Below are 13134 nucleotides of genomic sequence, written 5' to 3' on the forward strand. Positions count from 1 at the left end.
AACCAGGGTATGTATAAGCATCAACCTCCGCCCCTTTCCACTCAAAAGGTACGAAACCAGCCACAACCAAACCAGAAACCCAGCCCAACCCTAACCTCCGGGGTAAGTACCTACTCCTCCCCACCATCCGAATCCGTCCCCTTCGCCTCCCCACCTCCACCCCCACCTTCCTTAACGCCCGGCCTCCGATCCAAAATCTCATCCACAATCCCCATCTCCAACGCCTCCTTCGCCCCCATGAAGTAATCCCGCTCCATGAGCTTCTCAATCTCATCCAGCGACAGCACCTTCTTGCCCGTCAAATGCCGCTGGTAGATCTTGTTGAGCTGGCTGCGCACGCGCAGGATCTCCTTGGCGTGGATCGCGATGTCGCTGGCCTGCCCGAAGTATCCGCCGGAGGGTTGGTGGATCATGATCGACGAGTGCGGCAGGCAGTACCGTTTGCCCGGGTGGCCGCCGCACAGAAGCAGGGAGCCCATGGATGCGGCCTGGCCGACGCAAATCGTCGAGACCGGGCTGGCGATGTAGGTCATTGTGTCGTAAATTGCTAGGCCTTTTGGCGGGTAGTCAGTATGGGTGGGAGGTAGGTATGGGGGGTATTGGACTACAGGGTTGAGGACTAGGGGTAGGTAGACATACCGGCCGTGACCGATCCTCCGGGGGAGTTGATGTACAGGTGAATGGGTTTTTGGGGGTTATCGGCTTCCAGGAAGAGGAGTTGGGCGACGATGGACGCGGACATGGTTTCGTCGACTTCGCCGTTCAGGCAGATGATGCGCTCTTTGAGGAGGCGGGAGAAGATGTCATCTGCGTTGCACGGGAATTAGTTAGGGTTGAATTGTGGTGGAGGTGGTGGTGAGGTTTATGGGTGCAAGCTGTAGGTTTTTGATTTGAGTGAGCTGTGGATGATGCACTGAGTATAACGTACATGTGTGCCAGCCTCCGCCCTAATTATTTGTTAGTGAGTTGTTTGGTTGACACGCTGTGGGAGAGAACTCGAACTTACCACCGTCTCGGTGATGAACGGCGTGGGCGTCCATCCTCGCGCAGGTCGGGCCGTCGATGAAGCTGGTAGGGATGATAGCGACGGGATGGAGCTGGTGAAGCTCCGCGACAGGGCCGGAACGGCCGACGGGCGGCTGAATATGCGGCTCGCTCGCTGCAGGGGGCGAGATGGATTCATTCTGAAGCTATTGCTTGTGAATCCAGAGCGCGTAGGAGGATCTGGCAAGGATGAGGAGGAAAGGTGCAGTGGTGATGGTCGGAGAAGTGGTGGAGGACTGTCGCAGCAGCAGCAACAGAAGCAGGACTCCGCCTTTGCGCGCCGTCGGTCAACGTCCAACACCTCCGCGGGTTTTTCTACTCTGGCTTTCTCCACCAACAACCGCTCCGTTCCAACTGCTCACCGCGCCATCATCCACCAAAGGAGGCAATGGAGTGTCTCTACGGTCGCATGTCATATGCGTCATGGCGCTTGAGGCAATTTCGTCAACTAGTCAACAATAGCAGCACCACCATCCGTGGCCCAATTCCCCTTCAGCACAACAACAACCACCACCGCATACGCACTTTATCCACCTCGACCGACGAGCCTGAATTTCACCCTGAACCTCCGCAACCCGCACAACAACCCCCGGACACCGCTCCTAACGCAACACCTGCCAAACCCACCCGAAAACCTCGAGCCAAAATCTCTCCCCCGCCGTCCTCCCTCCTCCCCAAATCCCCATTACTCACCGACCCCAAACCCGGCTACGAGCGCCTGCACAAGAAGAAAGCGCGCAGCAAACCCTCGAACCCCGAAGATGACCTCTCCACGAACCCCTGGGCCGTGGCGCTGGCCTCCCCGATCCGCCAATGCTCACTGACGGGGCAGCGCATGCCGACCGAGTTCATGACCGGCTGGGGTCTGGAGCAACACCCCGAGGGCAAGAGTCTGTTCATCCACCCGTCCGAGATCTTACCACCGGTGTCCGTGTCCGTGCCCGTGCCCGATCCATCGCCGTCGTCATCATCTTCCCCGGATCAGCAGAAGAAGACGACGACGACGACGACGCAGACCTCCCAAGAAATCCGTCACCTGCGGTTCCGAATGGTCAACCGACTGACGCTCCTGAACACGATCACGGAGAGCATGCGCAAGTCCAAGCGGAAGTTCCCGGCCATCGTCTTGACGTTCCCGGTTCGCTGGCGGCCGCCGCTGGGGCCGATGACGGAGTCGATGATGGCGTCGTGCGTCTGGCGCCAGGACATGCCGCAGTTTGTGACGCGGATGATGCGGCGCGAGGTGGGCCAGCGGCTGCGGCGGGCGGCGACGCAGTCGAACGACTCGCCGAAGAGGCAGGTGTGGACCCCGGTACTGCCGCTGGAGGACGGAGAAAAGCTCGCGGAGGAGGCGCTGGTCGAGGCGTTGGCGAAGATGGAGCCCATCGCGCGGATGGAGAGGGGTGCGGTGCTGGTGCTGCGGCGCACCGCCGGCTCGTCGCCGCTGCCCCTGTCGAGCTTCTTCCATCTGCCGCAGACGAATTCCAAGGTGCCCGTGTTCGATATGACCCGTTTACTGGCGGAAGAGGATCTCGCGTGTGCCAAGTTCCAGGGCCAGGCGGCGGTGTTTCTTCGACCGGACGACAAGCCCACGGTCAATGCGATGCTGGGCCTGTGGAAGCTGGCGGGGCTGTTGAGGGATGATCCTCACCTTGATCCTAAACTTTCCTGCTGATAAGTCATCCTTACACCCGCCGCAACACCATATGTATATAGCGGTCGTTCACAAGGGGGAGGGGTGGGTATCTCCTGTATTCTATGCAACCTAAACCCATACACAAGGGGCCGAAATCATAATCTTCCCCCCGGTTGTCCAAAACATACCCCAACCCTCCCAACCTCCATTCCTCCCAAGTAAACCCCACAGAAAACAAATCACTGACACCCCAACAAATCCGCCAACCGATCCAAATAAGCCGCGGGCCTGACCTCCCCCTCCAAAAAGTCCTCCTTACTACTCACTCCCGTCAACACCCCCAACGTACCCCCCAGTTTCCCCTCGACCCCAAACCGGATATCCGTGTTCGCGCGATCCCCGACCATACACGCCCGCTGCCGGTCAAAATGGAACTTCCCCTCAATCGCATCCATCATCGCCTGATTCGGCTTCCCCAGGGACACCGGCTCCCGTCCACCCAACATCATAATCAACGGCGCACTCATCGACCCGGCCCCCGGGAACAAGGACCCCGCGTTCGGGAGCGTACTATCGATATTCGTGGCCAGGAACACCGCGCCGCGGCGGATGTAGTGGAACGCCAGCGCCAGCTTGAGATAGTTGAGGTGGAAGTCCAAGCCGACCAGCACGACGCCGACCTCCGGATCGAGGAGGCTGGGGTCGCCGGCGGCGATTTTCTGGTAATCCTCCGGGGCGATCTCGCGGCGGTAGGCCGGGTCGGTGCCGCCGAGGAAGGGGACGTTCTCGGCGCGGAGTTCCTGCTCGATGCCCGTTTCGCCGATGACGAAGACTTTGCGTTTGGTGGGCGGGAGTTGGAGGATGCGGGAGATGTAGATGGAGGCGCTGTAGGAGGAGGAGAAGACTTCTTCCTTCACGGAATTAGTGGTGGGGTTCGGGATTGGAGAAATTTCGCGGAGGGCAAAACGTACCGTGGAGCTGGGAATGCCTAATCCCTCGAGCTTCTTCACGTAGTCGGCGCGGGATTTGGTGCTGTTATTCGTCACGAAGACGACTTGCTTGCCTGGTGGAGGGAGGAGGGGTTAGCTGGTCTGTCTGCGAGCAGCTCATACTGTCCCCAGGGGAAAGAAAAAAAATTCATACCTTTGCTTCTTAATAGTTCTAATGTCTCGTTCGTACCCGGGAAAAGGTGGTCCCCGGACCAGAGAACCCCTAATTTGTGGATCGGTGGTCAGTCGGTCCTTGCTGGTGTAGACATCGCGGATGCTCTCAGATTGGATGGGACATTCGCGTTCGGAGAACGTACCATCGCAGTCAAACAGGAACACCTGGATGATAAATTAGCCTCTGCATTCTGACACAAAATGGACCCCCCTGAAGACACTCACATCAAACTTGTCTATGAACTCACGGATGCCGGCCGCGTCGCCGGTCAAATAGCGGGGAGTGTGGGTGGATGCGGGGTACTCGGAGGAAGCCATGAGGGTGATGGGCGGTCTAAATGCAGTTCTCTAAGGGTCTATTGCAATATCGCGATATGCTGCTGCCTCAAATGTATGTATAGTAGCAAGGAGAAAACAAAAAGCTAGAGATCATTTGAGTCATAAGAAGTGTTGATGCGGCACACTCTATTCCGGCTCTCGTCCGGCTCCTCGGTGAGCCACGAAGCGGGCCGCACGTGAGGAACCGGCGATGCTGGATGGATGCAATGCCCTCAGTGTATGACGTTCCTACAGCTACATGGGCCCCCATTGGAATTGAGTTGGAGAGAAGCATGTTTTGACTTGTTCATTATATTTCATACATTCGTAAGTCTTGGCTTCACTCCAAGTTGCAAAATTGGGTTTTGTGAGCGCGTCCGATTGTTTCCCACGAGTACCGGCTCCACTGTATACTTCCGTGCTACAGGAAGCGATGCATGAAAGAAGATGACAGATTCTGGTGGCTTGGGTGAGGCAGCATCCTGTAAACATCTGTATCTTTCGGATGATGATGGGTCGCGTCAATTGGCCTCCTGATACTCCTATCGGCGAGGCCTGCCAATGGAATGACGTCGCTCAACGCTTAGAGAAAATAGTGGTATAGCCGATCTTCGACGACTACGCGCCGCCTAAGATGCCAGAAATCTTGAGTGAGACGTCCAGGATAGTTAGGTGCTCGTCAGCTCCGTCAACCAGACGACGGTCCATTTCCGAAAAGACCGTCACGATCTTATTCTTCTGAATGTCGGGAATAGCATCGTTGTAGATCATGCGCCGATACAGCTGCACCGGGTTAGTATTGAGACTCCACCAGCGAGATTCGGAAATAGGATATAGAAATACCTGTAGAAGAAGCTGACTGGCACTCCATCCATCTGCAATAATGTCTGTAACCACCTTTGAAACAGCATCATAAGACGACCCAACCTTCATCGGCTGCAGAGCCCGGGTCAGATCATCCAAAACGCTTTCAGGGACGACACCAGCGATCTCCTCGATGGTCCTGACAATGATCAATTCCGAGCTTTCATCTGCCATCTCGGTATCTTCGTCATCGTCCTTCTTCTCAACCCTACCGGCCCCGACCAGCTTGGCCGCACTTTGCAGATAGGTGATCGCACGTCGCAAATCACCTTCACTACAGCTGATCAGCTTGTCAACCACACCCTCTTCTAATCTCAGGTTTTCCAGCTTGGCGATCTGGACCAGCCGATCTCCCGCCGCGGTATTGTCCAAAGCTTTGAATCTGAATTTGCTGCACCGACTCGCCAGCGGCTCTATGATACGAGTCACATAGTTACAGACTAAGCAGAAACGGGTGATCCGACTGTACTGCTCCATGGTACGACGAAGAGCGGACTGCGCGTCCTGTGTCATACTGTCTGCCTCATCAAGAATGATGATCTTGAATGGAGGACACGGGTATTTGGCCAGGTATTCCGCACCCATGCCTGTTGAGTGACTGAGTTGGGCACGAGCAAAGTTTTTGATCTTGTCGCGCACAATGCCAATACCACGTTCATCGGAAGCGTTCAATTCAAGGATGCGCGAGCGGTAGAGAGTAGGACCAAAGAGCGACTTTGCGAGAGCAAGAATTGTGGAAGTCTTTCCGGTACCGGGAGGGCCGTAGAAAAGCATATGGGGGAGCTAGAGATCGCCCGTCAGTATTCCTGGAGCTTAGGTGACCATGCAGAGTTCGGATCTCGTCGTACATTAGAAGCTTGCAACGTGCGTCGGAGAACCTTGGTGGTGTGATCTTGTGCGGCGACATCATCGAGAGTCTTGGGACGACTATTTCGTGGTCAACGTGACTGGAACATAAGAGAGCATTGGGTGGAGAGCGCCTACTATTTCTCAACCCATGGTTGTTGTCGACCTTGTTCATCCTTTCCATCCGTTGGCTTTTGCTTGGAGGTACCCGAAGCTGCAGCTGCAGCCCGGGCTTTGTTGCTGAAGAAATTCGCAGCCATCTCCAATTGCTGAAGGTTGAGGCGAATACTACTCGACTTGTCTGTGCTGACGCTACTTTGGTATGCTCGGAGAACACGGCGGCGAGAGCCCTGAAAGCGTGTCGGAACGCGTCTCCACGTGATACGCGCTGACCGCCCGCCCACTTTATCATTTATCGACGGATGGGAAGCAAACCAACTTGGGGACTATGACGAAACTCTGAGTTTTGAGCACGGTAGCTTTGCCGGATTGCACAGTACATACTCAGTTGTCTTGAAAGCTGCGGCCACAAAATAGAGGCCTATGCCCAACGCGGTGATGGTCACCAGTGCGACTGATATTATCGCTACTTTGATCAATGCCTCGTTGGCACTCATCGCTGGTGGAAGATGATCATGACTTCCACAAGGTGATGTTGGGGCATTGTATGAATGCGCCCTTATCCCGCAGAGAAATATCTACGAGAGTGCGCTTTAGTTTGACAGGGAAGGAACAGGCTGACGGCAGAATGCAACTGTGGAAGCAGCTATAGTCGGTACTCATTGCTCATTGAGCATCGCATCAATTGCATGCGCAAAGCTTGAATGCTGATCTAGCGTACATGAATTACCCGCGAAGCAGCTTTATGACCGATCAGAATTGGCAGACGCAAGGCTCATGAGGGTTTCAGATGAAGATCTCCATATCGGGACAAATTCAAATAACCCAACGGACTTCCATTGCAGCTCTAAACTGTAAACTCGATAGTATGCGACGAGAAGACAAGCGAAGAAGTGCTATGGACAGCCATGGCAGCATGTCGAATCAATGTAGTGCGGCTTATTTGGTCTAATCGCATCAGGTCGCGTCTAGTGTTTGGTCGAAAGAGTCAAAGAAAGAGAAGCCGATGAAATATTCGAGACAAAGATCATAGATAACTTATTGACTGATCCGAGACACGAGAAGTTAGGCTCAAAGGAGTCCCGAACATTCGCTGACTCGCTGGATCTGCCCTGATCTACCGGATGAAGTGGGTTGGCTCGGATTCCTGGTCCAGGCACTATCTTAGTAGACTAAGATAACTAGATCGACTGCATCATCGAAACGGGGAATTGAACGCCACTCAAGCGGCGGTTGTGACACGGAAGAGCAAGTCCAGTTAGAGACTAATGCTGCGACTGGGATCAACTGCAGGCAGGTTGAATCAACCGGGGTTCTGTGGTCGAAAAGTCTCCTGTTGGAGGAAAGGACTGGCCCAAGCTTCGCCCATCGCGCGTTCTTTCGCAGGGCGCGTGGAATGAGAGGCGGTCGCGCTGCTGGTGCTCGTGGCCCTGGCACGCTCGATAACAGTCGCCCTGATCCAATCACCAGGTCGGCGCTTCGCGTCAATGAACAACAAAAGACGATGAATTCGGACCAAGTCTTCTTTTCTTCCAACAAGGAAGCGATCAATCGATCAAATCTGATTTATTGACTGATTGACTGGAAGTAGGATGTTGCTCTCCATGCTCACAACTTGTACGAGGCTGTTTTGGTGGGGGAGAGGGAGGCTATCGGAAGTCGATAGTAGTCGGTGGTAACCAACTTGCAGGCGATAAACAATAATAATTAAATCATCGTCTGCAGCCGCGCGACCAGCACATGACGGAGACGGGGCTTCCCCATCTTTCCCTCCCACTCCCACTCAGGACATTGTATATATGAATGACCACCACAGGATCATTGCGAAGTGACCGTTTTCACCAAGGTAGTCATTCGCATGAGTTTCAATTCTCTGGCAAATTTTTCTTTCTTTTTGCATTTGTTTTCTCCAAGGAAAGGACAATCATCATCTAAGTCAATTCAACTGCAGCGTCAGGCCAACCTCCCTGTGTTGTTCCCAACCCGGTTTAGCGCACCCGACGCGTGATTGAGTGCGGTGGGTGGACACTGGAAAGTTCCCCTTCGCTGGAACGGTCGAGCGACAGCCCAGAGGGAGTGTGTCTGTGAGAGAGGGAGGGAGGGAAGCCCATCGCCGCCGCCGCCGCCGCCAACCAGCCAGCCAGCCAGCCTGCCAACCCTTCCTTGGATTGATCTTGTCTCAACCCTTCTTCCTCTTCTTCCTCACCAACCCAAGGTGGTCGGGTCAATCTCAAATGACCTCCACAATCTGTGTCATTCTATCAATTCAGTCCTGGGTCTGGTGAGAGACTCTGTCTGTTTCATTCCCTTGCCGCCGTTATCCTCACTGCCCGCCTACTTCCCAAGTTTATTTGGTTTCATTGAACCCGGAGCGGAGCACAAGGGCTCGCCTGTTGTCGTCAACACTCCCAACTCTCACCTCACCCCACGAACCTTGAAAGCGCCGATTGCTCGACCCAATAAACGACCCATTAAATAATAGACCTTCAAGAATCGCTGTTCCTTTGACTTAGCTTTGCATCTCGCTGCGTTTGCGACTCATCGACCGTGGGGATCTGTCGCATTGACCCTACCTGACTTGATCCCGCTTTCGACCGCCATTTGTACTGTACCTCGTGAGGATCGCTCACCCCTCCCTCGAAATCATGGGCGACCCCCGGAAGTTTGATCCTCCTGCTACCCGCAGCGCAGCAAGAAATGGGAAGTCGCCGGAACGTGCTGCCAACGCATTGTCTATCGCATCCCCTCCTGGCTCAAGAACACCCCCTAGTATGCCAGCGAAGAAGACCCTTTTCTACCCCGAATCGCAAGGGAGACAACAAAAGAGTCGAAACACCTCAGAAGCGATCGACCCCGATGCACTTGCGAAGGCTTTAAAGGACTACGAGGACGCTGGCAATCCTCGCGAGAGAACACCCGGGACAAGCCCCAGTCGGAAGAGGCAACGAGTATACGGCGACAGGTCAGTAGCACCATACTTCTGGCACCTTGCTACATCGGCTCAGCCATGTCGATCATATTGTGAAGCAATCCCTTGAGGTCCTTGTTAACGTGCCTATGCCGCCTTGTAGATTTATTCCCAACCGCGAAGGGCAAGACCTGCAGGCAACCTACAGCCTCCTTCATGAGGACGGCTGCCCCTCTACTCCCTCTAAATCCAAGAAACGCGCTCCTCATTCGGAGCTTCATTTCCAAAAGAGTAAGTTCGCATACAAATGTGACACTGATCCCTTGAGCTAACGACCGCTCAGCCGAAGAAGCAAACAGAATGTACTCACGGGTCTTGCGGAGCGAGCTTTTCGGAAACACCGTTCCGCAGGCAGACCTAGACTCATTATCACCGGATCCGCTGCTGGGGTTTGCGAACGGAATTAACGACAAGACTCGCTCTCACACACCTCCGTCACATGTCGTATCGAATCTCCCCCCAGCCAGTATAACGCCGTCTACTCCCCATAAAAACCTTTTCAACTATGCCTCCTCACGCGCTGGATCTGGTCATCCGACGCCATCCAAGACCCCTCGAAGTCAACATGGTCCTAATTTGAACGTTCGATCAGAGCTCTACAGCCTTTCCCCGATCCGATACGACAGCCAACGTATATTAGAAACACCCCGCAAACAGCCCCGCTACGTTAATAAAGTGCCTTACAAAGTACTTGACGCCCCCGATTTACAAGACGACTTCTACCTGAATCTGGTGGATTGGGGAAGCAGTAATGTTCTTGGTGTTGGTCTAGGTAATTCGGTCTATATGTGGAATTCGCAGACTGGAAGGGTTACGAAGCTGTGCGAACTGAAAGATGATACTGTCACGAGTGTGAGCTGGATTCAACGGGTAGGTGTCAGATGTCCAACAGGCGGGAAATCTTCGATACTGACTCAAAGCTCCGTGAATTTAGGGTACTCACCTTTCAATTGGGACAGGCAAAGGACTCGTACAGATTTGGGACGCAGAGCGATGTCGCCGTCTAAGAACGATGATCGGGCACACTAATCGGGTCGGAGCGCTAGCCTGGAACGACCACATTCTGACGTCGGGGTCACGAGATCGCCTGATTTTCCACCGAGATGTTCGTTCGCCAGATCAATTCTTGCGCCGTTTGTCCGGTCACAAGCAAGAGGTGTGTGGTCTCAGGTGGAACACGGAAGATGGCCAATTAGCTTCTGGCGGTAACGACAACAAACTGTTGGTATGGGACAAGCTGAACGAAACCCCTCTCTATCGCTTCTCCGATCACACGGCCGCGGTCAAAGCGATTGCTTGGTCACCTCATCAGCACCACCTCCTAGCCTCGGGTGGTGGAACGGCGGACCGAACAATCAAGTTCTGGAACACGTCAACGGGATCCTTAATCAAAGAGGTTGACACAGGAAGCCAGGTTTGTAACTTGGCGTGGTCGAAAAACTCGGATGAGATTATCAGCACCCACGGGTATAGTCAAAACCAGATCGTGATCTGGAAATACCCCCGCATGGAGCAAATCGTATCTTTGACCGGACATACTTTCCGTGTACTTTACCTGGCTATGAGTCCGGATGGGCAAACTGTCGTCACTGGCGCTGGCGACGAGACTCTGCGTTTCTGGAAGATCTTCAACAAGAGACCAGGAAGAGAGCACGGTCGTGAAGGCAGTAAGCTGGCTGAATGGGGTACTATCCGGTGACAGCCTCGGCTATGATTCGCCCTTGAACCTTTGTGCTATGTCACGCTTGACTATTTATTAGCAGTTTCCGATATGCATTAGATTCGGCGTTCCAGGGCATTGGCGTTTATTCGATGCTGGGCATGTCCTTGGACGGTCTGGAGGATGGTCATTTTCTCACGGTTTCCTAATTGGCATTTCTCGCATCTTGTGGATTTTCGCGGCATTTACATGGGCGATTTCAAGTTTTCCTCTTCTGCATGCACATCGCGCGCTTGACTGGACCTCATCTGATTCTCACTACATGTACTTCGGCCCATGTCTTTTTTCTTTTCCATTCTTCCACCACGGCTTCCCCTTTATTCCCTTGAATCGCTTTTTTCCCCCCCCTTTCTCGCGGCCTTGGGCCACGGAGTTCCAGCAAGCGCATATTTCCAGTTTGACTCGAAGATATGAATTCTCTCAGCAGCGGCGCTCATGGTGTTTCTCAGGTGAAACCAGACCGAGGCGTTGCCCCTCTCCCCTATTTCTCAATCGTGGGATTCTCATTTCCATCCGAATGGCATGATATACTCTGAATCTCCCTTTTCCTCACTACCTATCCCCTTATCCACCACCGATGATGAGATGACTATTCAGCCGCAAGACCAGCAAAGCATTTATTCATACCGCGCATCAGCCAGGATAGCAGCTATCACGGGGGAGAAGTACGTAAGACAATACAACCGCCATGAGCAGTACTAGTTTTTCCTTAGATGTGATTTCCAGTGCGATTTAGCGCACAGCTCAGTCGAAGTGCAATTTCGAAGGAATAGTTTTGATTTCTATATTTGGTAATTCCAGCTCACTACCAGCACATCGAATGCACCTTAGTTTATTCCATTACCTGTGAGAGTTGTATATGTGTGTGTGTGTGTATGCTATACTTGGCGAGCATTAGCTGTGGAAAGGTGAACGGAGAAAGAAAAACGCCCCCCCCGACAGGACTATGATCAGTACTTACAAAATGGGGTGGGGGGAAAAGGTCATTCCAAAACGAGACATGCACGGGGAGAGAGAAAAAGAAAATCGCAAAAGTGGAAAAAGGAATCTATAGAACAAGCCGGCCCGGCTCAACCGTCAACAACGACTTGACGCGGTCCAAGAAAACTTGAGCCCTCTTCTCATCGCCGACGGGGACCGTCAAGCTGAAGACGTTGGCCGCACCCGCGGCCGGCGCTGCGGCCGCAGCGACGGAAGAAACCACCTTCTTGGCGGCGGCCTTGCCACTACCGGCCAGAATATCGATGATATCCTCCGTGACGGACTTGATCTGCGGAGCGACCAGGACGTCTGCCTCCTCAGCGTTGAACTCGGGGAAGTACTCGCCGCGGGAGGCGCGGGCGGGCGCGGCGTTGAGGACTAGCTCGTCGAAGAGCTCGTCAGCCGTGGGCTTCTCGCGCACGGAGCGCGGGAGGTCCTCGTTGGCGAGGTCGGTGGCGCGCTCCAGGAAGGTCGACAGCGGCACCGTGATATGCAGCTTGTCCTGCAGGCGCTTCTGGGCGTGCAGCACGGCGGCCAGGGAGATGGGGACGGCGACGCGGGTGGTGGGCGGCGGCCGGACAACAGGAGCTTCGGGGGCGGCGACGGGGGTGGGTTCAGCTTCGGCAGCGGGCTTGGGCGCTTCGGCGGCCACGATCTTGATGTTGCTCAGGTCCAGCTGGCCCAGCTTGGCGAAGCGCGCCGCTTGGGTCGCCGGGTACTCGGCGGGGATCTTGCCCAGGTAGGCGAGGACATCGCCCTTCAGGAGGCGGCCCTTGGGGCCCGTGGCGGGGATCTTGGAGATCTCGGATTCCGGGATCCCCTTCTCGTGCAGCAGGCTGCTGACCGATGGGTAGAGCGGGTAGGCGGGGTTCTGGTACTGCACTGCGGCGGTGGAGTTTAGGCCTGTAGTGGATGAACGGGTTTGTTAGCGATGTATGTCTGTGCGTGTAGTGGAGGAGGCGAAGGTTGGTGAAGGTTGAGTTTATGCTTGGAAATGAGGTCTGAAGTGAAGGCGTGTTGTGCCTGGTGTAAAAGAGGGCGATGGTGATATTCTTTCCCTCCCCCCTTCGGAGTCGGCGGAAAACTCACGCTTCGAAGTGCTGATAACCCGGGGTTGGCGACGGGCAAGAGCGGCCGGAAGTCGGCGCAAAGGGAAGCTGGAGGCCATCTCTGTTGTTGTTGTTGTTGTTGTTGTGGTAGGTCGGAATCGAAGAATCGATTCTCAAGTGGTGGAGATAAAGTGGTGTTCGAGAAAGTCGCGAGGCGCTGCAGCTGGGAAACCCGGGAAACCAAGGATCGGACTTAAGAACCCACCACCACGATGATGAGAGAGTTCAAGGAGCTCGGCGATGTTGTCTAGATGGTCGCGATCTGAAATTAGAAGCTGTAAGGCATTCGGGCCGGGGGCAATGGCGCTGCGACAAGGAGGAGTGAATGTCCGGGGATGTTGAGGTTGTTGGGAGTTTCACCGATG

General features: G+C 54.5%; 6 protein-coding genes across 6 annotated transcripts; 2 read left to right on the forward strand and 4 right to left on the reverse strand.

Moving 5' to 3' along the window:
- Positions 1-110: 110 nt before the first annotated feature.
- BO82DRAFT_433954 (ATP-dependent Clp protease proteolytic subunit) lies at positions 111-1268 on the reverse strand (the record flags this gene model as incomplete). Its single annotated transcript, XM_025640914.1, has 4 exons — positions 1007-1268; positions 929-947; positions 640-807; positions 111-553 (listed from the first exon to the last, which is right to left on the reverse strand). The coding sequence occupies exons 1-4, from the start codon at positions 1181-1183 to the stop codon at positions 111-113; spliced, it is 807 nt and encodes a 268-aa protein (XP_025489957.1). The 5' UTR covers positions 1184-1268.
- Positions 1269-1314: 46 nt separating this feature from the next.
- Positions 1315-2961, forward strand: BO82DRAFT_127930 (uncharacterized protein). Its single transcript, XM_025629944.1, has one exon. It carries the CDS (start codon positions 1433-1435, stop codon positions 2717-2719), a length of 1287 nt encoding a protein of 428 aa, XP_025489958.1. The 5' UTR covers positions 1315-1432; the 3' UTR covers positions 2720-2961.
- BO82DRAFT_356182 (4-nitrophenylphosphatase) lies at positions 2779-4287 on the reverse strand. The gene is made up of 5 exons (XM_025635655.1): positions 4069-4287; positions 3987-4008; positions 3824-3892; positions 3652-3743; positions 2779-3591 (listed from the first exon to the last, which is right to left on the reverse strand). Exons 1-5 carry the CDS (start codon positions 4159-4161, stop codon positions 2920-2922), a joined length of 948 nt encoding a protein of 315 aa, XP_025489959.1. The 5' UTR covers positions 4162-4287; the 3' UTR covers positions 2779-2919.
- Positions 4288-4456: 169 nt separating this feature from the next.
- On the reverse strand, positions 4457-6173 carry BO82DRAFT_356183 (replication factor C subunit 2). Its single transcript, XM_025635656.1, has 4 exons — positions 6010-6173; positions 5874-5952; positions 5005-5808; positions 4457-4944 (listed from the first exon to the last, which is right to left on the reverse strand). Exons 1-4 carry the CDS (start codon positions 6129-6131, stop codon positions 4780-4782), a joined length of 1170 nt encoding a protein of 389 aa, XP_025489960.1. The 5' UTR covers positions 6132-6173; the 3' UTR covers positions 4457-4779.
- Positions 6174-8553: 2380 nt separating this feature from the next.
- Positions 8554-10800, forward strand: BO82DRAFT_127971 (WD40 repeat domain-containing protein). The gene is made up of 4 exons (XM_025629945.1): positions 8554-8953; positions 9063-9190; positions 9243-9829; positions 9894-10800. Exons 1-4 carry the CDS (start codon positions 8637-8639, stop codon positions 10656-10658), a joined length of 1797 nt encoding a protein of 598 aa, XP_025489961.1. The 5' UTR covers positions 8554-8636; the 3' UTR covers positions 10659-10800.
- Positions 10801-11386: 586 nt separating this feature from the next.
- On the reverse strand, positions 11387-13111 carry pdx1 (putative pyruvate dehydrogenase complex component Pdx1). The gene is made up of 2 exons (XM_025638687.1): positions 12750-13111; positions 11387-12563 (listed from the first exon to the last, which is right to left on the reverse strand). The coding sequence occupies exons 1-2, from the start codon at positions 12826-12828 to the stop codon at positions 11728-11730; spliced, it is 915 nt and encodes a 304-aa protein (XP_025489962.1). The 5' UTR covers positions 12829-13111; the 3' UTR covers positions 11387-11727.
- Positions 13112-13134: the final 23 nt, after the last annotated feature.

Source organism: Aspergillus uvarum (assembly GCF_003184745.1).
Source record: "Aspergillus uvarum CBS 121591 unplaced genomic scaffold BO82scaffold_43, whole genome shotgun sequence".
Classification (NCBI taxonomy): domain Eukaryota; kingdom Fungi; phylum Ascomycota; class Eurotiomycetes; order Eurotiales; family Aspergillaceae; genus Aspergillus; species Aspergillus uvarum.